At 48.5% G+C, this 22,338-nt stretch overlaps 1 protein-coding gene across 6 annotated transcripts; it reads right to left on the reverse strand.

The window, feature by feature from the left end:
* Positions 1 to 5,071: 5,071 nt before the first annotated feature.
* Positions 5,072 to 22,308, reverse strand: ZNF34 (zinc finger protein 34). 6 transcript variants are annotated; one of them, XM_065519916.2, is made up of 6 exons: positions 21,187 to 22,308; positions 12,414 to 12,462; positions 11,195 to 11,281; positions 10,840 to 10,966; positions 10,255 to 10,374; positions 5,072 to 7,386 (listed from the first exon to the last, which is right to left on the reverse strand). In XM_065519916.2, exons 3-6 carry the CDS (start codon positions 11,225 to 11,227, stop codon positions 6,026 to 6,028), a joined length of 1,641 nt encoding a protein of 546 aa, XP_065375988.1. In that variant the 5' UTR covers positions 11,228 to 11,281; positions 12,414 to 12,462; positions 21,187 to 22,308; the 3' UTR covers positions 5,072 to 6,025. The 6 variants fall into 6 exon arrangements, with proteins under 6 accessions (XP_065375988.1, XP_005564453.1, XP_065375989.1 ...); XM_005564396.5 differs by lacking the exon at positions 21,187 to 22,308 and adding an exon at positions 20,081 to 20,140; XM_065519917.2 differs by lacking the exon at positions 21,187 to 22,308 and adding an exon at positions 17,380 to 17,754.
* Positions 22,309 to 22,338: the final 30 nt, after the last annotated feature.

Consider the following 22,338-nt stretch of genomic DNA (forward strand, 5'->3'; position numbering starts at 1 on the left):
TCTGCTAAAAGTACCAAGAAAAAAGCTGGGCATGGTAGCTCACGCCTGTAATCCCAGCACTTAGGGAGGCTGAGGAAGGCGGATCACGAGGTCAGGAGATCGAGACCATCCTGGCTAGTATGGTGAAACCCCGTTTCTACTGAAAATACAAAAAATTAGCCAGGCGTGGTGGCAGGCGCCTGTAGTCCCAGCTACTCGGGAGGCTGAGGCAGGAGAATGGCGTGAACCCGGGAGACGGAGCTTGCAGTGATCAGAGATCAGGTCACTGCACTCCAGCCTGGGTGACAGAGCAAGACTCTGTCTCAAAAAAAAAAAAAAAAAAAAGTACTAAGAAAAAAAAAAATTAGCTGGGCATGGTGGCGCAGGCCTGTAATCTCAGCTACCCAGGAGGCTGAGGCAGGAGAGTCACCTGAACCCGGGAGGCGGAGGTTGCAGGGAGCCGAGATTGCACCACTGCAGTCCAGCCTGGGTGACAGAGTGAGACTCTATCTCAAAAAAAAAAAAAAAAAGAAAGAAATTAAGGAAAACAATTCCATTCACAAGAGCATTAAAATGAATAAAATATTCAGGAATACATATAATCAAGAGGCAAAAGCCTCATAAATTGAAAAACTACAAAAGGTCACTGAAAGAAGTTAAAGAACACATAAATGGAAATACACTCGCTGTTCATGGATTGGAAGACTTCGCATTGTTAAGGTGACAACACTACCCAAAGTGATCTACAGATTCAATACCTACCACAATCTTAATGGTGTTTTTGGTACATATAGAAAAACCCTTAACTGGGCACAGTGCCACGCACCTGTGGTCCCAGCTACTCAGGAAGCCGAGCGGGAAAGGTCGCTTGAGCCCATGAGCTCGAGGCTGCAGTGAGCTGAGTTTGTGCCATGGCACTCCAGCCTGGGTGACAGAGTGAGATCCTGCTTCAAAGAAAAATAGGACCTATCCTGAACTTCATATGGAATGGCAAGTGACCCCAAATAGCCAAAACAATCTTGAAAAAGAACAAAGTTGGAGGACTCACACTTCCTCAAAACTTAACACAAAGCTACAATAATAAAAAACAATGTGATACTGGCATGATAGGAAATAAAACATAATTCAAGAGAGCCATGAAATAAACCCTTGCGTATATTATCAATTGATTTTCAGCAAGGATGCTTGGACCCTTTGTCATGTTTGTGTCCTACCAAATTTTGTATGTTGAAGCCCCAACCCCCAAGGTGGGGAGAGTGGCTGTGAGGTGATATAGGTTAAATGAGATCATAAGGTGGGGCCCTAATGCAATAGGGCTGGTGCCTCTAAAAGAGAAGAGATACCAGAGATCTGTCTCTCTCCACCATGTGAGAACACAGCAAGAAGGAGGCCATCTGCAAGCCAGGAAGAGAACCCTCACTGGGAACTGAATAGGGTGGTACCTTCCCTTCCTAGCCTCCAGAATTGTGAGAAATAAATTTCTGTTGCTTATGCCAAGCCACCCAGTCTGTAGTATTTTCTTATGGCAGCCCAAACTGACTAATACATCATTCAATTGGAAAAAGAAAGTCTATTCAATAGATACTGGCTGGGCACAATAGCTCAGCCTGTAATCCCAGCACTTTGGGAGGCCAACACAAGTGTATCACTTGAGGTCAGGAGTTCAAGAGCAGTCTGTGCAATGTGGTGAAGCCCTGTCTTTACTAAAAATACAAAAATTAGCTGGGAATGGTGGTGCATGCCTATAATCCCAGCTACTAAGGAGGCTGAGGCAGAAGAATTACTTGAACCTGGGAAGCGGAGGTTGCAAAAAAACTGCAAAAGATCCCTGAAAGAAGTTAAAGAACACATAATAAATGGATGGATCCGCCCATCTCAGCCTCCCAAAGTGCTGGGATTACAGGCGTAAGCCACCATGCCAGGACAAAACAGTTAAATAACGTATGATTCAGCTACTTCACTCCTAGGGATAGAGCTAAAAGTACTTCGAGTAGGGATTCAAAAACATATTTTTACACCAATGTTCACACTAGCACTACTTACAATAGGCAAGAACTGAACTCCAGCCTGGGTGACAGAGAGCAAGACTCCGACTCAAAATAAATAAATAAATAAATAAATAAATAAATAAATAAATAAATAAATAAATAAAGATAATGCTGGGAAAACTGGTATCCACACACAAAAAGAAAAAAAAGAAGCTGGGCACTTACCTTACACTCTATTTTTAAAATTAGCTCAAAATGGATCAAAGACCAAAATGCAGTATTTTTTTTTTTTGGAGACAAAGTCTCGCTCTGTTGCCCAGGCTGGAGTGCAATGGCGCGATCTCGGCTCACTGCAACCTTCGGCTCCCTGGTGCAAGTGATTCTCCTGCCTCAACCTCCCAACTAGCTGGGACTACAGGTGCATGCCACCATGCCCAGCTAACTTTTGTATTTTTAGTAGAGCTGGGAGTTCACCGTGTTAGCCAGGATGGTCTCGATCTCTTGACCTCGAGATGCGCCCGCCTCAGCCTCCCAAAGTGCTGGGATTACAGGTGTGAGCCACCACTCCCAGCAATGTAATACTCAGAAGTAAAAACTCGGCTGGGAGTGGTGGCTCATGCTTATAATCCCAGCACTTTGGTAGGCTGAGGCAAGTGGACCACTTGAGGTCAGGAGTTCCAGACCAGCCTGGCCAACATGGTGAAACTCTGTCTCTACTAAAAATACAAAAATTAGCTGGGTGTGGTGGCGCACACCTGTAATCTCAGTTACTCGGTAGGCTGAGGCAGAAGAATTGCTTGAACCCAGGAGGTAGAAATTGCAGTGAGCCAAAATTGCACCACTGCATTCCAGCCTAGACAACTGTTTCAAAGCCAAACCAAACACAGCTGGGTGTAGTGGCTCATGCCTGTAATCCCAGCACTTTGGAAAGCCAAGGTGGGTGGATCACTTGAGGTCAGGAGTTCAAGACCAGCCTGGCCAACACGGCAAAGCCCCCTCTCTACTAAAAATACAAAAATTAGCCAGGTCTGGTAGTGGGCACCTGTAATTCCAGCTACTTGGGAGGCTGAGACAGGAGAATCACTTGAACCTGGGAGGCGGAGGTTGCAGTGAGCCGACATTGTGCCACTGCACTCCAGCCTGGGCAATGAGAGTGAAGCTCTGTCTCAAAAACAAAAACAAACAAACAAAAAAACCCCAAACTAAACCAAACAAAAACTGAAAAACTCTTTGAAGAAAATATAATGGAAAAGCTTCACGACCGGGGACTTGGCCATGACTTTTTGCATATGACACCCAAAGCAGAGGCAACAAAAGAAAAAAATAAGTGAATTAAACTTCATCAGAATGGAAACTTCTGTGCACCAAAGGCAACAATCAAGAGAGAGAAAAGGCAACCAACAGAATGAGAGAAAGTATTTGCAAATCATATATCTAATAAGGAATTCATATCTAAAATACATAAAGAACTCCTAAAACTCAACAACAAAAACTAAAGAGCCAAATTCAAAAATGGGCAAACTTGAATAGCGGTATCTCCGAAGAAAATATACAAATGGGCAAATTTGAACAGCGATATCTGCGAAGAAAATACACAAATGGTCAATAAGAACCTGCAAAGATGCTTAACATTAGGAAGACGCAACCCAAACCACGGTGAGACACTACTTCACGCCATTAAGATGCCTATTATCAAACAGGCAGAAGATATCAAGTTGGCAAGGATGCAGAAGTGGAACCGTTGTGCTTTGCTGGTGGGGATGTAAAACAGCACAGCCGCTGTGGAGAACATTTTGACCATGCCTCAGAAAGTTAAATCATTACCATATATATTTTTTTCTTTTCAGACGGAGTGTTACTCTGTCACCCAGGCTGGAGTGCAGTGGTGTTATCTTGGCTCACTGCAACCTCCACCTCCTAGGTTCAAGCGATTCTCCTGCCTCAGCCTCCCGAGTAGCTGGGACTACAGGCATGCACCACCACACCCGGCTAATTTTTCTATTTTTAGTAGAGACAGGTTTCACCATATTGGCCAGGCTGTTCTCCAACTCCTGACCTCAAGTGATTCGCCCATCTCAGCCTCCCAAAGTGTTGGGATTACAGGCATGAGCCACCATGCCAGGACAAAACAGTTAAATTACTCCTAGGTATAGAGCTAAAAGTACTTCAAGTAGGGATTCAAAAACATTTTTACACCAATGTTCACACTAGCACTACTTACAATAGGCAAAATGTAGGAACACCCAAGTGTCCAACAACAAATGAATGGATAAACAAAATGTGCTATATACATACAATGGAATATTACTTGGTTATAAAAAGTAATGGAGGCCAGGCACAGTGGATCACACCTATAATCCCAGCACTTTGGGAGGCTGAGGCGGGCGGATCACGAGGTCAAGAGATCGAGACCATCCTGGCCAACATGGTGAAACCTCATCTCTACCAAAAATAAAAAATTAGCTGGGTGGGGTACTGCATACCTGTAGTCCCAGCTACTCAGGAGGCTGAGGCAGGAGAATTGCTTGAACCCGGAAGGCGGAGGTTGCAGTGAGCCAAGATCGCACCACTGCACTCCAGCCTGGTGATAGAGCGAGACTCCATCTAAAAAAGATAAAAGTAATCGAGGCCAGGCACAGTGGCTCATGCCTGCAATCCCAGCACTTTGGGAGGCCAAGGTGGGGATCACTTGAGGACAGGAGTTCGAAACTAGCCTGAGCAACATGGTGAAACCCCATCTCTACCAAAAACTATAAAAATTAGCCAGGCATGGTGGCATGTGCCTATAGTCCCAGCTACTCAAGAGGGTAAGGTGAAAGAGTTGCTTGAACCTGGGAGGGTGAAGTTGCAGAGCCAAGATCATGCCATTGCACTTCAGCCTGGGTGAGAATAAGACCCAGTCTCAAAAAAAAAAAAAAAAAAAAAAAGAAATGAAGTTCTGAAACAGGATACAACACAGAGAAACCCCTTGAAAACATTATGCTGAATGAACTAAGCCAGACAGAAAGTAACACAGATTATATGTTTCCACACATATTTATGTTCCCAGAATAGGCATATTCAAAGAAACAGAAAATAGAATTGAGGTTACCAGCAGCAGGGAGAAGGGTGAAATGAAGAGTTATTGTTTAATAGGTACACAGTTTGTTTGGAATAATGAAACAGTTCTGGAAATACACAGTGGTGATGGTTACACGACACCACGAATGTACTCAATGCCACTGAATTGTACACTTAAAAATGGTTAAAATTGTAAATTTCATGTTATGGTTATTTCACTACAATAAAAAAGGCAACTTCAACTCTACTGACATAAAAAGTATGAATGATATGTTTGTTTCATTTATTTTTTGAGACGGAGTCTCACTCTGTCACCCAGGCTGGAGTATAGAGGCACAATCTCGGCTCACTGCAACCTCTGCCTCCCAGGTTCAAGCAATTCTCCTGCCTCAGCCTCCCGAGTAGCTGGGATTACAGGCGCCCACCACCACACCCAGCTAATTTTTATATTTTTAGTAGAGACAGGGTTTCACCATGTTGGCCAGGATGGTCTTGGACTCCCGACCTCAAGTGATCCACCCACCTTGGCCTCTCAAAATGCTGGGATTACAGGCGTGAGCCACCACACCTGCCCGATGTTTTTAAATTTACAATATGTAAAAATGTTAAAATATGTGGTATTATCTTCAGTGTGAATTTTCTGATATTGAGGAAATAGCAAAAGTGAAGATCCTAGGTGCTGCAATGACAAGCATTGCAGTATTTTCTTTTTAAAATGCTCTCCAGTATGTCTCAAAGAAAACTTTCCTAAGTCAGCAGCAATGAATTATTTTTCTAAGTGGGGGAGATTACAGGAGCTTCTTTTTGCTCACTTTTCTCTCTCAATTTCTCTAAAATGAACATGTACTGCATTTGATTTAAGAAAAGAGGTTTAATGAGAAATGTCCTTTCACCCTATGAAAACATCGTGTGGATAATAAATAAAGGGCAGAGTCAGGTGCCGGGGGCGCATGCAGGAAGTGCTCAGCTGGACTCTGCCCTCAGACACTTCTCCACTGTTACACGGAGAAGTCCTCCCGGAGGTGAATCCGCTGATGCTGACACATGTTGGAACTGTGCCGGAAGGCCTTCCCACACTCACTGCACTTGTAGGGCTTCTCCCCGGTGTGGATCCTCCGGTGCTGAATCAAGTAAGTGCTCTGGCTGAAGGCTTTCTTGCAATCACTGCATTTGTAGGGTTTCTCTCCGTGGTGCAACCTCTGGTGGTGAATGAGTCTGGAACTGTTGTGGAAGGCCTTCCCACACTCGCTGCACTTGTAGGGCTTTTCTCCTGTGTGAATTCTCTGATGCTGGATGAGGTGTGTGCTCTGGCTGAAAACTTTGCCACAGTCATTGCATTCATAGGGCTTCTCTCCAGTGTGGCTTCTCTGATGTTCCACAAGTTTGGTTTTTTGAATGAAAGCTTTCTCACATTCATTACATTTATAGGGTTTCTCTCCAGTGTGAATTCTCTGATGCTGGATAAGGTTAGAACTTTGGGTAAAGCCCTTGCCACATTCCTTGCACTCAAATGGCTTCTCTCCAGTGTGAGTCCGACGATGGCGGATAAGGATTGAGCCATCACTGAAGGCTTTCCCACAGTCATTACATTTATAGGGTTTCTCTCCAGTGTGGATCCTCTGGTGATAAATAAGGGAAGAGTAGGCGCTAAAGTGTTTCCCACACTCACCACACTTGTAGGGTTTCTCCCCAGTGTGAATCCTCTGGTGCTTCATGAGGTTGGGCCTCCGGGTGAATGTCTTACCACACTCGTCACACCGGTAGGGAATCTCTCCTGAGTGCATCCTTCGGTGGTTGATGAACTCGCAGCTCTGGCTGAAGGCTTTCCCACACTCATCACATTTGTAGGGCTTCTCTTCACTGTGAAGCCGCTGATGCTTGACAAGGTTGGCACTGTACCTGAATGTTTTCCCACAGTAACTGCAATAATGCAATTTTTTCCCAGTAGGAATTTTCTGATCTTCTTTAACAACTAAGTTTGCACTCAAGATTTCCCCAGAGTCACGAACTGTCTTTGTTTTTTTTGACCTGTGTATGCGCTTATGGTTGTTGAGATAGGATCTCTGTTCAAAACTTTGCTCGCATATATCACATTTGTGAGGGCTCTGATCGGGAACAGGTCGTGACACCAACCTGAGGCTTCCCCCAGACCCCCTGCTGCTCTCCCCGTTGGTCAGTGTGACTGCCCTGGGGCCTCTCTGCTCCAGCTTTTCCAGGCTCCCCTCTGCCTTCCTGATGTGGTCACAGGCTTCTACTGGCTCAGATCCCTGGGGAAAAATCCCCCTCAGCTGGCCTAGTTCTTCCTTACCAAATGTCTCCCGTGAAGTCAACTCCTTGTACTCAGTTCTGGTCCCAAGAGCTGAAACAAGAAACAGAACATCTAAGGGTCACCTGCTCTGACTCTGGAAGGCAGGCATGAGATGCTGCTGGCCACCTGTGGTGTACTGATTTGATCATCTCCAAAGTCACAACAGCCTTGCAAAGATGAGAGTCTGGAGCTCAGAGGCTTATGCAGCTCACCTAGGGCCGCAGTCATGTAGCCCTTCACTCACTCACTCCTTCCTTGATTTGACACTCACACAACAAACTTCTCCTGGGTGGCCACTCCCCAAGAATGGGGAGTGACAAGTACCCAAGTGGGGTCCTGCCACATGGCCCCTCAGAGACTGATACCAGCAGCCACACTCAGGATTGATTAGTCCTGGCCCCTACTTGCCAGCTGAGTCACCTGAGGCAACAACTCACCTACCTTTCTGAGGCTTGATTTCTCCATCTGTGGCCACATGGCACTCATGAGAACAAAATAGAGTAATACAACAGACTGACCATGAAGAACTCAGCCCAGTGCCCAGCACAGCGAGTTCCAGGTGCAAGCATCTCATGACTGCCACTTTGATTACTGCTCCCTTCCTAGTCCTAAGGGGTCTATCCTTCCACCCCTTGCCTGGCTCTGCACCGCATACAAACAGGTGATGAACACCAGTATCGGCCAAGATGTGCAGCAGACAGTGCTCACATACTGCTACAGGAGCCTGTGCTGGAGCTGCTGCTGTGGGGGACGGTTTGGCAACCTTATCTAAAGCTGCTCTATGAACATGCTGACTCAGCGCTCTGCTCGCAGGTACACACGCACCAGAAATGTATTCCGGGCACCGGAGAGATCCATGCACAAGAGCGTCCACAGCAGTCCTGTACAACCCCAAACCTGGACAACTGAATGTCCTCCACAAGTAGAAGGGAACATAAATTGTGGTATGTTCATACAATAGAACAATGGCAACCAAACAGACCACACTGCTGCTCCAAGAAACACAAGCAGCTCTCACAACGTTCAGCAAAAGATGCCCTGTGTGCGTCTAGACAGAAAAATCCAAAGGAGGAAGCGGCCTCTTGTGACAGGAGTCAGAAAGAAGACCCCTGTGGGGAGCAGTGGGAAATGACAGAGGAGAGCCAGGGAGCTCCTGGGGAGCTGAAACAGTCTGTATTTTAATCTGAAGGATGATTTTTCATAAAAATTCACTGAGTTGTAAACTTAGGGTTTGTCCTATTTCTACAGACATTTACATTCAAATAAGCAAATTTACAAAATAAGAAGTCCTTTGAGCCAGCAGTTCCTTCCTAGGATATCATCAGACACATGCAAAAAGGTGACCAGCAGAGCTATCCAATCTTTTGGCCTGCACTTCCAGTGAAGACATGACTGAGACTCACGCGCACAGAAATGGAAACACATTCCGTGTCTGCACGGCAGAACGCACTATCATTCCTGTTAAGAGGCAGTGTCAGCCAGGCATGGTGGCTCACGCCTGTAATCCCAGCACTTTGGGTGGCCAAGGCAGGTAGATCACAAGGTCAGGAACTTGAGACCAGCCTGGCCAATATGGTGAAACCCCATCTCTACTAAAAATACAAAAACTAGCCAGGCGTGGTGGCGTGTACCTGTAGTCCCAGCTACTCGGGAGGCTGAGGCAGAAGAATTGCTTAAACCCAGGAGGCGGAGGTTGCAGTGAGCCGAGATCGCACCACTGCACTCCAGCTTGGGCAACAGAGCAAGACTCTGTCTGAAAAAAAAAAAAAGAATGGTTCGCACCTGCAATCCCAGCACTTTGGGGGGCCAAGGTGGGAGGATCACTGGAGCCCAGGGGTTCAAGACCAGCCTGGGCAAAACAGTGAAATGCTGTCTCTACTAAAAATACATACATTAGCCAAGCGTGGTGGCAGGCACCTATAGTCCCAGCTACTCAGGAGGCTGAGGCAGGAGAATCACTTGAAACTGGGAGGTGGAGGCTGCAGTGAGCCGAGATTGCGCCACTGCACTCCAGCCCGGGCGACAGAGCAAGACTCTGTCTCAAAAAAAAAAAAAAAAAAAAAAAAAAAAAAAAAAAAAGGCAGTGTCTGGACCAGGTGCAATGGCACTGGCTCACACCTGTAATCCCAGCACTTTGGAAGGCCAAGGTGAGAGGATCGCTTGAGCCCAGGAGTTCAAGACCAGTCTGGGCAACATAGTGAAACCTCGTCTGTAAAAAAATCAAACCTTAGTGTGAGTGGCACATGACATGCCTGTGGTCCCAGTTACTCGGGAGGTTGAGATGGGAGGATCGCTTGAGGTCAAGGCTGCAGTGAGCCATGATCATACCACTGCACTCCAGCCTGGGTGATAGAGGGCGACCCTGTCTCAAAAAAAAAAAAAAAAAAAAAGGCTGTGTCCATACATAACAGTGGAAAGGCCAGTGCTAGAAAAGGAATACCCTACAACACAACTGTGTCTGGGCAGTGAGATTCAGGGGGATGTGTACTCTCTCACTTTTCCGTAGTGTATTAATTTAGAAGAGAGGGGAATTAAGTGATAGTCTCCATTACTAGGCCCTCATTGTCTGGCATAAGCTCTGGAGGGCAGGGTTCTGTGGGGTTCTGCAGACCCTAACCTCCCCTTACAGCATCCATGGTCTGCACCTACTCACTCCCCTCTACACAGGACCTTGCCTGGACTGTCCATTCCTGTTTTCCACAGAAATGCTGTCCCGGAGAGATTCTGCTCAATAATCTCCCCACCAAGGTGCCCAGACTGAGAGAGGTGACCTGGGCTTCAGCAAAGGCCACCGTCAGGCCTCCTGTGCTAGCCCCAATGCATCTTCCCCGCAGACTCCTGATTCATTAAACAGACACGCTGGACCCTAACAAATGCTCATTCGGTGACTTGAGTTGGGGAGCAGACCCCCTCACGCACCTGGGCTGTTGACTTTCAGGTGCTCTCTCCCAGAGGTGCCCTGAACATCCAGGACCCAGGGCTCATCCCCTCGCTCCAACTGCGAGATCACTCCAGGCTTGGGGCCTGCAGGTCCTACTCCTGGGAAGGAGACAGGGACTGGGGTTGGTACCAAGGACACAGGGCAGCACCTAGTGCTGTCTCACCCTGGGGCAGCAGGGTAAGGGAGGCACAAGCAGAGGGGGTGATGGAAGCCTGGACACCCTCTGGAGGGCACTGAGATTGGGCTGGGGCAGTCCTGAGCGTAAGGGAACAAGAGCTCAGGGGTTCCCTCCACTAGGAGGTGTGCAACTCCACCCCCGACCCCGGTCCCCCCGTCCCACCAGGGAGGGGTCTGCCTGGGACTTGGAGCGAGAGGGAAGGGAAGGGCTGACTCAGGAAGGTCCCAGCACTGCCCCTCCCCTCATCTTCTCAGATCAGGTGCCTACCTGAGATAAAGGTCATCACCTACCTCTGTGCCCAGGGGGTGAGGCCCCCAGCCCAGCCTCTGCTGAGCCCTTAGCACCCAGGGCTGTTCCCAGAGCTGAGTCCTAGTGAGGGCCTTACCCAGTGAGACTAGGTTCCCGTAGGTCTCCAGCATCACGTCCCTGTAGAGGCCCCTCTGAGCAGGGCCCAGGCGGCCCCATTCCTCCCGAGAGAGGAACACAGCCACATCCTCGAAGGTCACCTCGGCCTGGAATGACAGCGACTGCTATAGCCCAGGTGTGGTCCAGAGTGGGCTGGCAGGGGCAGGGAGGCAGCAGAAGCATGCTAAAGGCACCAGCACAGTGGGTGGCTGCATGGGGGTCCCAGGGTCACCCCTACCATTATGTCAGCACCCCAAACCAGAGACACCTGACAGTGTTTGCCAAGGAAAGCCCTGGGTAAAGATTTCACTCCTCCCAGGAGGACAGATACTCACCTGGGGTGGGGCAGACAGGAACCAGGCCGCCATTGCCTAAGGGCTGGGCTTTCTGAGGGCGGGGCACAGGAGCTGCTCACTCAGGTGCTGAAGGAAGAGAACAGAACAAGTGGAGGCCCAGTCTGGCCCCTTCTTCCACAGCTCAGGCTACTTGGTGCTGCCACAAACAGTCCTGCCTGCCTCACTGGTCCACCCCCACCCATCCCCATGGGGGTACTGCTAACTGGCCTCCCAGACTCGTAAACAAGTTCTCCATTATCTCAGGTAGCAGAACATATTACATATGCATCAAAGAAAATGCTAAACCATCACAGCCACGCTTGATGCACCACTACCTTTCTACCCCCACATCCTCATGTCCTCACCTGTCTACCCTCACATATGCACGTCCTCACCATCTGCTTCTTTGTTTGATCACCATTAAATAGTGTGGCCTCCCAGAGCTCGGGGCCTTCGCAGCCTCCATACTAGCACTGGCCCCCTGGGCCCACCTTATGTACTCTTAACCTGTCTTTTCTCCTTTGACTCCGCCAGACTTCACAGCCCCCACAGCCTGGTGTTGGGTCTGATCACCCCAACAATCACACCCGGTTAATTTTTGTATTTTTTTGTAGAGATGGGGTTTCGCCATGTTGCCCAGGCTGGTCTTGAACTCTTGAGCTCAAACAATCTTCTTGTTTCGGCCTCCCAAAGTGCTGGGATTACAGGAGTGCACCAAAGTGCCCAGCCTCCAGTCTCACCTCTACTGCCTGCTGCCCTTGGGCTGTCTATCCCCCTCCTCCTCTCTGGCATGCTAAGCTCTCTCATTCAGGAGGAAAACAGCAATACTCATTCACTTTACATGGAAGAATGAAGACAAAATGTTAAGGGCTAAGGAAGAAAATTAAAAATGATAGAAGGGGCCAGGCTCGGTGACTCACATCTATAATCCTAGCGCTTTAGGAAGCTGAGGCGGGAGGATAGCTTGAGCCCAGGAATTTGAAACAAGCCTGGGCAATGTAGGGAGACCTCAAAGCTACCAAAGAAAAGAAAAAATTAGCCGGCTGTGATGGCACACACTTGTAGTCCCAGCTACTTGGGAGGCTGAGGTGGGAGGATCACTTGGGCCCAGGAAGTAGAGGCTGCAGTGAGCTGTGATCACACCACTGCACTCCAGCCTGGGCGACAAAGCAAAATCCTGTCTCAAAATAAATAAGTAAAATAAGGTTGACTCACTTACCAGAAGCATGAGACTCTTGGATTAGGTACACATGATGCAACTATTTGGCCTAAAATAAAATAACACAGAAAGGCTAAATATCAGTAAATATTAGATCAAACACTAGTTAAAATAAAGCTGTGGTAGCTACATACCTTTTCTATATCTTTAAAGCTTTTTATTGAAGTATATTTATATTATAAAAGTTGACAAATCCTGAGTACACAGTTCAGTGGATCATCACCAACTGCACAAGCCCATGGAACCAGCACCCCAGTCAAGAAAGAACAGGACAGGCCATGCACGGTGGCTCATGCCTGGAATCCCAGCACTCTGGGAGGCTGGGGCAGGCGGATCACCTGAGGCCAGGAGTTGGAGACCAGCCTGGCCAACATGGTGAAACCTCGTCTCTACTAAAATACAAAAATTAGCTGGGCGCAGTGGCAGGCACCTGTAATCCCAGCTACTCAGGAGGCTGAGGCAGAAGAATCGCTTGAACCTGGGAGGTGGAGGTTGCAGTGAGCCGAGATCGCGCCACTGCACTCCAGCCTGGAGGACAAGAGCAAGACTTCGTCTCCAAAAAAAGAAAAAAGAAAAGAAAGCAAAAATTACTAATAGGAATTTTTAAAAATGCATATTACTAAAAGTCCACCAAAAAGCTTTAATAATTACAAACAGGTATTGATCTATCAAAGAGGAACTGGTAAATCCTCCTCTGGAATGAGTTGTTTTTTTTTTAAGACAGAGTCTCGCTCTGTTGCCCAGGCTAGAGTACGGTGGCGTGATCTCGGCTCACTGCAAGCTCTGCCTCCCGGGTTCACACCATTCTCCTGCCTCAGCCTCCCGAGTAGCTGGGACCACAGGTGTGTTTAATTTTTTTTTATTTTTAGTAGAGACGGGGTTTCACCATGTTAGCCAGGATGGTCTCGATCTCCTGACCTCGTGATCCGCCTGTCTCGGCCTCCCAGAGTGCTGGGATTACAGGCGTGAGCCACCGGGCCCAGTCAAGATTTTTAACATACTTCCCTCAGAAACAAGTGGGTCAAGTAAAGAATCTCATGCTTAAAGCATAGAGAACACACTTTTTTTTCAACATACTGAACATTACCAGAAAAAGGGCAACAGAGAAAGTTTCAACAAATCCCAAAGGAATATATCATTGGCAAAATAATTCCTACCCATATTGTTGTTATATTAGAACTATACGATGAAAAGTTACCCTCTCTCCAGAAGAATACAGAAATGGAAACTAAAGTGGAAACAGAACCAAGCCTACCTAAAGAAAACTGCGCATCCTTAATAGACTCATTTTAACAGGAAAGACTAAAATAAATAATCTAAGTATTCAGCAAGAAATCAAATGCAGGCTGTGGCTCATGCCTATAATCCCAGCAATTTGGGAGGCCGAGGCAGGTGGATCACTTGAGGTCCGGAGTTCGAGACCAGCCTGGCCAACATGGTGAAACCCCATCTCTACTGAAAAATACAGAACTTGGGACTGGGTGCAGCGGCTCACGCCTGTAATCCCAGCACTTTGGGAGGCCGAGGCGGGCGGATCACAAGGTCAAGAGATCGAGACCACCCTGGCCAACTTGGTGAAACCCTGTCTCTACTAAAAATACAAAAACTAGCCGGGCATGGTGGTAGGCACCTATAATCCCAGCTACTCAGTAGGCTGAGGCAGGAGAATCTCTGGAAACTGGGAGGCAGAGGTTGCAGTGAGCCGAGATCGTACCACTGCACTCCAGCCTGGCCACAGAGCGAAACTTCCACTCAAAAATAAATAAATAAATAAATACAAAACTTAGCCGGAAATGGTGGTGTGAACCTGTAATCCCAGCAACTTGGGAGGCTGAGGCAGGAAGATCACTTGAATCCAAGAGGTGGAGGTTGCAGTGAGTTCAGATTACATCACTGCACTTTCCAGTCTAGATGACAGAGTGAGACTCTGTCCAAAAACAAAACAAAAACAAAAAAAAGAAAATAAAAGAAATCAGATGCAGAATAAGAAAGTAACTCAAGGAGGGCTGGGTGCCGTGGCTCACGCCTGTAATCCCAGCACTTTGGGAAGCTGAGGCAGGCGGATCGTGAGGTCAGGAGTTTGAGACCAGTCTGACCAACACAGTGAAACCCCGTCTCTACTAAAAATACAAAAAATTAGCTGGGCGTGGTGGTGTGCGCCTGTAATCCCAGCTACTTGGGAGGCTGAGGCAGGAGAATTGCGTGAACTCAGGTGGCGGAGGTAGCAGTGAGCCGAGATCGAGCCCAGTGCGAGACTCCGTCTCAAAAAAAAAAAAAAAGAGTGAAACCCCGTCTCTACTAAAAATACAAAAAAACTAGCCGGCCGAGGTGGCGGACGCCTGTAGTCCCAGCTACTCGGGAGGCGGAGGCAGGAGAATGGCGTGAACCCGGGAGGCGGAGCTTGCAGTGAGCTGAGATCCGGCCACTGCACTCCAGCCTGGGTGACAGCGCGAGACTCCGTCTCAAAAAAAAAAAAAAAAAAAAAAAAAGAAAGAAAGAAATTCAAGGAAAGAACATGAAAGAAAACAAAACACAATTTAAAGAAACAGAAAGCAATCTCTATGGTCATTCTTTGAAAATGCTAATAAAGTACACAAACACCTGGCAAATCCAATAAAGGGAACAAAAAAAGATGGAAAAGGGGCTGTGCACAGTTGCTCATGCCTGTAATCTCAGCACTTTGGAAGGCCAGGGTGAGTGGATCTCTTGAGCCCAGGAGTTCAAGACCAGCCTGTGCAACATGGCAAAACCCCTCTCTACAAAAAATACAAAAATTAGGCAGGCATGGTGGCATGTGCTTGTAGTTCCAGCTACTTGGGAGGCTGAGGTGGGAGGATCGCTTGAGCCCAGGAGGCAGAAACTGCAGTGAGTCGAGATCATACCACTGCACTCCAGCTGGGGTGACAGAGCCAGAGTCAGAGCCAGGGCCTATCTCAAAAAAAAAAAAGAAAATAGATGGAAAAGTAGAAAAGGAAATGCTACCAAGAACAAAAAAGGAAAGAGTGTATATTTAGGGCAGTTTGAATCTATGCTCCTAGGTTAAAAAAAATAATAATAATTTCAAATAGATTAAAAAAAAAAAAAAAAAAGAGCAAAAACCCAGGTATGCTTGGCTCATGCCTGTAATCTCCATACTTTGGGAAGCCAAGACGGGAAGATCGCTTGAGCCCAGGAGTTCAAGCTCAGCCTGGGCAATATACTGAGACCCCATCCCTACAAAAAATTTAAAAAATTAGCAGGGCTTGGTGGCACATGCCTGTAGTCCCAGCTACTCGGGAGGCTGAGGTGAGAGGATCACTTGACCCCGGGAGGCATAGCAATAGTTCTCAGAGTGTGGCTCAGGGACCCTGGGGTTTCATGCATTCAAGTTTGTGTTCACAACACTAAGAGAACACATTAGAAGCATGTGCAGTAGAGTCAGTGACCAGAGAGGGATGTTCTCTCTCAGAGCCCGCTGCTATTCAACATCCTAGCCAACGCAGTAAGTCACAGAAAAAAGAAATGTAAGCTACAAGGATCAGAAGAAAAAAGACAAACTCGTCATTCTTTGAGAATGATAAAAACAATCTACATAGAAAATCCAAGAGTATCAATCCACTGTTGGGATGACAAGAGTTCAACAGCATTGCCACAAACAAGGTCAATACAGAATAATTAATACCACTCCTATTCGTTAGCAATCAGCAACCGAAAACTGACCATTCACAATAGCTACAAAAACTACGCAGTACATTAAGTCTTAAAAAAAGATATGTATGTAATGGACAACATTATAAAACTTTATTAAAGTACCTTAGAAAGGTTTATGCAGAAACAGACCATGTTTCTAAATAGGAGGGCTCAATAATATAAAGATATCAATTCTCCCCAAGTTAAATTTATTCTGTGCAATTACAGTAAGCATTTCAACGGGACATGATATCTGACAGAAATGACTCCAAATATCACATGGAATAGTAACGATCTAAGATTAGCCAAGGCAGTGTGGCTAGGCACAGTGGCTCACGCCTGTAATCCCAGCACTTTGGGAGGCTGAGGCGGGCGCATCACAAGGTCAGGAGATCGAGACCATCCTGGCTGACGTGGTGAAACCCCATCTCTACTAAAAATACAAAAAAATTAGCCAGGTGTGGTAGCATGCACCTGTAGTCCCAGCTACTCCGGAGGCTGAGGCAGGAGAATGGCGTGAACCCCGAAGGCGGAGCTTGCAGTGAGCCGAGATCACACCACTGCACTCCAGCCTGGGAGACAGAGCAAGACTCTGTTTCGGAAAAAAAAAAAAGATTACCTAACGCAATACCAAAAAAATAACTGAAGGAGACAAGGGTGTGCCCTACTAGATATTGAGACTTAGGCTATGGTAATGGAAAGTGAGGTTTAAGTATAGGAAAAAAGATAATGGAAGACATCTATGCATATGTTAATATACCTGCAATATCAATGGCAATGAAGAAGGACAATAAATGGTATTGGCACAACTGGTTTTCCACTGGAAAAGAAAATTAGTTCCCTGCCTTCTATGGTACACAAATATTTCGGGCAGGTTAAAGACTTAAACATTAAAAAAAAAAAAAAATAGGCTGGGTGTGCTGGCTCACGCCTGTAATCCCAGCACTTTGGGAGGCTGAGGTGGGTGGATCACGAGGTCAGGAGTTCAAGACCAGCCTAGCCAAGATGGTAAAACCCTGTCTCTACTAAAAATACAAAAATTAGCCAGGTGTGGTGGCGCGCGCCTGCAATCCCAGCTACTCGGGAGGCTGAGGCAGAAGAATCACTTGAACCAGGGAGGTGGAGGTTGCAGTGAGCCAAGACCATGCCACTGCACTCCAGCCTGGGTGATCGAGCAAGACTCTGTCTCAAAAAAATACATAAAAATGTAAATAAGTAAATAAATAATAAAAGCCTACAAAGAAAACGATTGTTTGAGTCCATTAAAAAGGAAAAAAGGCCAGGCATGGTGACTCACATCTGTAATCTCAGTGCTTTGGGAGGCGGAGGTGGGCAGATTGCTTGAGCTCAGGAGTAGGAAACCAGCCTGGGTAACATGGTGAAACCGCAGCTCTACAAAAACTAGCCGACGTGGTGGTGTGAGCCTGTGGCAAAACCTCAGGTGGCTGAGGTAGAAGGATCGCTTTAGAGTGAGAGATGGAGGCTGCAGTGAGCCAAGATTATGTCACTACACTCCAGCCCCAGCAAGACCCTGCCTCAAAAAAAAAAAAAGAAAAAGGATTCTGTACAACACACCACAAAATTAAAAGTCAAGCAGACAAGCTAGAGAATGAAAGATATTTGCAAACATGTAACAAAGCATAAATATACAGAACATATTTAAAAAAAAAAAGAGTCTTGCTCTGTCGCCCAGGCTGGGGTGCAGTGGCCGGATCTCAGCTCACTGCAAGCTCCGCCTCCTGGGTTTAGACCATTCTCCTGCCTCAGCCTCCCGAGTAACTGGGACTACAGGCACCCGCCACCTCGCCCGGCTAGTTTTTTGTATTTTTTAGTAGAGACGGGGTTTCACCGTGTTAGCCAGGATGGTCTCGATCTCCTGACCTCGTGATCCGCCCGTCTCGGCCTCCCAAAGTGCTGGGATTACAGGCTTGAGCCACCGCGCCCGGCCTAAAAATTTTTTTAATAAGAAAAATGTCACAATTTTGAACAAATGAACACAGGATAGGACCTGGCAAACCCTGTAGTCCCAGGGGCTACTCAGCAGGCTGAGGCAGGAGGATCACCTGAACCTGGGAGTTCTGGGCTGCAGTGTGCTATGCCAACTGGGTGTCCCCACTAGGTTCGGCATCAATATGGTGACATCGGGGAGCAGGGGACCACCATGTTGCCTAAGGAGGGGTGAACCAGCTCAGGTGGGAAACAGGGCAGGTCAAAACTCCCGTGCTGATCAGTAGTGGGATCACGCCTATGAGTGGCCACTGCACTCCAGCCTGGGCAACATAGTGAGAACCCCCATCTCTAATTTTTTAATTAAAAAAAAAAAAAAGTAAAGTAAAACCAGACTCTCCCCATAGATTGGGGAAATATAAAATACTTCATAAAATCAAATGTTGAGGACACCGTAAACTGGTACAGTGACTCTAGAAATATACCTGGCCCTACTTGGTAGAACTGAAACCCTGCAAAACTCTCTGTGGGGAAACCTAACTCAAAGTATGTACTCTCACTGCACTCCAGCCTGGGCCACAGAGCCAGACTCCGTCTCAAAAAAAAAAAAAAAAAAAAAAGTATGTACTCTATGGAGACTTGCTAAGGCACACAAGAAAAACACAAGAATGTTACCATGTGCCTGTGTAGAAGAAAAAACTTCAGCGTCTATCGGCAAAGTCACAGTGGTGAAAACTAATGTCAAGGATATAGAGCAGTTATAAGGCTGAGAAAAACTGTCAGCTATAGAATATCCACAGTATAATACATACGTAGATTTTTTTTTTTTTTTTTGAGACGGAGTCTTGCTCCATCGCCCGGGCTGGAGTGCAGTGGCGCGATCTCGGCTCACTGCAAGCTCTGCCTCTCCAGTTCACGCCATTCTCCTGCCTCAGCCTCCCGAGTAGCTGGGACTACAGGCGCCCGCCACCACGCCCGGTTAATTTTTTTGTATTTTTTAGTAGAGACGGGGTTTCACCGTTAGCCAGGATGGTCTCGATCTCCGGACCTCGTGATCCGCCCGCCTCCCTGCAGGCATGAGCCACCGCACTCGGACATACATATGTAGATTTTTAAGAGACAAAAACAATATTAGGTATGTAGAGATACAAGAAAACGAGACTGGGCTTAGTGGCTCACGCCTGTAATCCCAGCACTTTGGGAGGCTGGGGCGGGCGGATCACTTGAAGTCAGGAGTTCGAGACCAGCCTGGCCAACATGGTTAAACCCCATCTCTACTAAAAACACAAAAATTAGCCGGGCGTGGTGGCGAGCGCCTGTAATCCCAGCTACTCTGGAGGCTGAGACAGGAGAATCGCTTGAACCCGGGAGACGGAGGTTGCATTGAGCCGAGATCGCGCCATTGCACTCCAGCCTGGGCGACAGAGCGAGGCTCCGTCTCAGAAAAAAGAAGAGAGAGAAAGGAAAGAAAGAAAAGAAGGAAAAGAAAGAAAAAAGAAAAAGGGAAACAAAAACCTGGCTGCGGGGAGAAAAGCCTCGGAGCGCTAGAAGCGAGGAGGGTGGGGTGGAGGGAAGGCACCAGCAGAGGGAGCAGCATGGAGGAGCACGGACGCTAAATGCAGGAGGGGCGGCATCCGCAGAGGGCTGGGAGGACCGAGAGACGCACGACCCCGCCCCTGAAAAGCCGACAGGAGAGGGGCGTGGGAGGGAGCCGGGATGAGGCCTCGGGCCGCTGGGACCTCGGGGTCTGGAGCGCATCGGGACGCAGAAGCCGCCCTGTGCGGCAGGAGTCCAGGGGTCCCCGCGTGGGGCAAGGGAGCTGTGAGGGGCTCGAGGGCGGAAGGAGCCCCATGAGGAGCGACCCTGGGACTGGGAGAGGGCGGCGAGGCGCGTCCGTACTCAAGGCCTCGTCCCGGGTCCCTGGAACAGGCAGTGCCGCTGATGGCGGGACGGACCCAGGCCCGGAGCACCGCAAGACAACCGGGTACGGGCGCAGCGCGCAGGGAAGGGCCTGCGCTCCGCGCGCCCGCCCCCGCCGGGCTCATACTCACCTCAGCGCCGCGGAGCAGCACCGCCACCCAACCTCGCCCGTTCGGCCCTCCCGCCCCGCCAATCGGAGCCGATCCGGAAATGACGTCAGCCAACTGTCTGGGTCCGCGGTGCCGTCGGGGCCGCTCTGGGAAGCTGGGACGCCGCGTCTCGGCTGCCCACCTCCCTGGCTCGCAGTAAGGCTCCGGGGACCCGCGAATGGCAAAGCCGTAAAGCAGAACGCTGCCACCGGGTGGCAGTCCGAAGCCACGGCCCGGAGGCCTCAGAACTGGGGCGATGGTCAGAGTCGAAAACATATTAGTCTTTCCCTTTTTCTGATAAATTATCTCCCTAATGAGCCACGAAAGGTGCCACAAACAAGAAAGAACTAGGTCCTTTCCTTTACAGAGAAAGAAACGGGAACCGCACCCTTCCTTGGGGCTAAGAGAGGATGCTTACTGGCCCAAGAAGCCTGTCTTGGGTTTAACCCATGGCCCCTCATCCCTGACTCCTGTAAATGGAGCCCAGTGTCCACTCTGGAGAAAAGGTTTTCGGGTGCCTGAGCTGCTTCTGGAGCAAACTTTCCCTGACGGCCGGTCCTTCGGCCAAGCCCTGCATCCACTTTGCCCAGAAAGGAGCAGAAAAGCAGTGACCGCTCATGGCGAAGCTAAGCATCTAGTGCTTTCCCAAGACCTTCTTTCTAGATGCCCCTCCATCCTTCAGGAGGAAACACCGCCCTCCTGGATTCTTTCTCGACCAATCACCTAGGACCCTGGGACCAGCCTTGCGAATGACAGTGTATCTAAACCAGGTCCCCTAGCTACTGGCGGGGGGTGGGGGTCAGGGCTGGAGTGGGAGGACCACATGAGGCCAGGGGCTTGAGAACAGCCTGGCAATAGCGAGAGCCTGTCTAAAATAAACAGGCCCTGCTGGGTCACTGCCTAGGTGTGGTGGGCGCCCAAAGATAGGTGAAGCCATGCCAGCAGGATGAGGAAAGCAAGATCATGAAATGGGGTGTAAGGTTCACTCTAGAAACAGCGTGGACCATGACAGTCAGGGGCCACCGTGCAGCCACTTAGGAATTGTCATCCCGGAGTGACCATGGAAGCCTAACGTGACCTATTCTCACCTGCCAGGTGCTCTCCAAGTCTATAGGCAGAGCACACCGTGCCTCATTCTGCCTGCTGTAGTTCCACAGGAGTGTTGTTAGGGGCAATAATCTGCAGCTGCTCCATTTGCTGGTGGAACTTCGTGTGAAAGCGCTGATAGGATGCTGTCCTGGGATCTCCTCATTGTGGTTAAGGGACAAGATACCATTGGCTATGGCCAAACAGGAAGCCCCTCCACCTGCCTTGTGACGGCAATTAGCTTACTTGCCCTCCCATTGCAGAGGGGCAGTTCCCTGACACTTCCAACCTGATTCCACTCACAATCACCACCCTCAGCCTCACTTGTCACTACCAAAGCTAAAAAGAAGGAAGCTATCTGCCCCTGCCAGTAGGGAAAGGCCATGTGCTCAGAATAAGGTAATCAATGCAGCTTTGGGGGCTGTTCCTGGTTAGTTTCTCTGCAGTGTATGGGCTCTGGGTGGATGGGTGAAGGGACTCTTGAGTGCTCTGGGATCCCCATACACGCACTGCATACATTCATCCCTTTGTTCAGCAATACCAGCAGTGACCTAGGACCCCACACTCAATCACCACCTCAACCTCACCTGTCACTATCAGGCTAGAAAATGAGGTAAGGCATGAGGCTCCACCCACAGGAAAAAGCACCCAGAACCCTCCAGTCAGTGACTACTCTCCACCATGGTAGGGTGGGAATGCATACAGGGTGCTCCCAGTCATCTGCAGAACAGAATGGTAAAGGCCAGGCTAGGAATAACTTCCTGGCTGTAGACAGGGTGTCTGTCCCACGTTCCTCCAGGCCCATCCCAAGTTCTCAGTGCAAGACAGACACCTGCAAGCCCGGTATCCCTGGCAGTGACTTTACAAAAACACACTGACATCAGCAGGACTGTACCCAGTCTGGAGGGGAACGATGTAGCCATAAGACCGTGGGCAAAGGAACGCCTCAGGTGCTGAGCAAGTTAGCAGTGAGCCGGCAGAGTGAGGGTATGGTCCAGAACACCAGGCTCATGATTGTGTCCTGTTTCCTGTTCCTCAGTTTCGTCATACGTGAAATGAGTGCTTACATCCAAGCACTGCAAGCCATGGTACTGAGTCACCCACCTAAGTGTCTTGGTCCCCTCTGTGGGGAAGCAAGGGTCTTGCCCAGGGTA

The sequence above is a fragment of the Macaca fascicularis genome, chromosome 8 (assembly GCF_037993035.2).
Source record: "Macaca fascicularis isolate 582-1 chromosome 8, T2T-MFA8v1.1".
Lineage (NCBI taxonomy): Eukaryota > Metazoa > Chordata > Mammalia > Primates > Cercopithecidae > Macaca > Macaca fascicularis.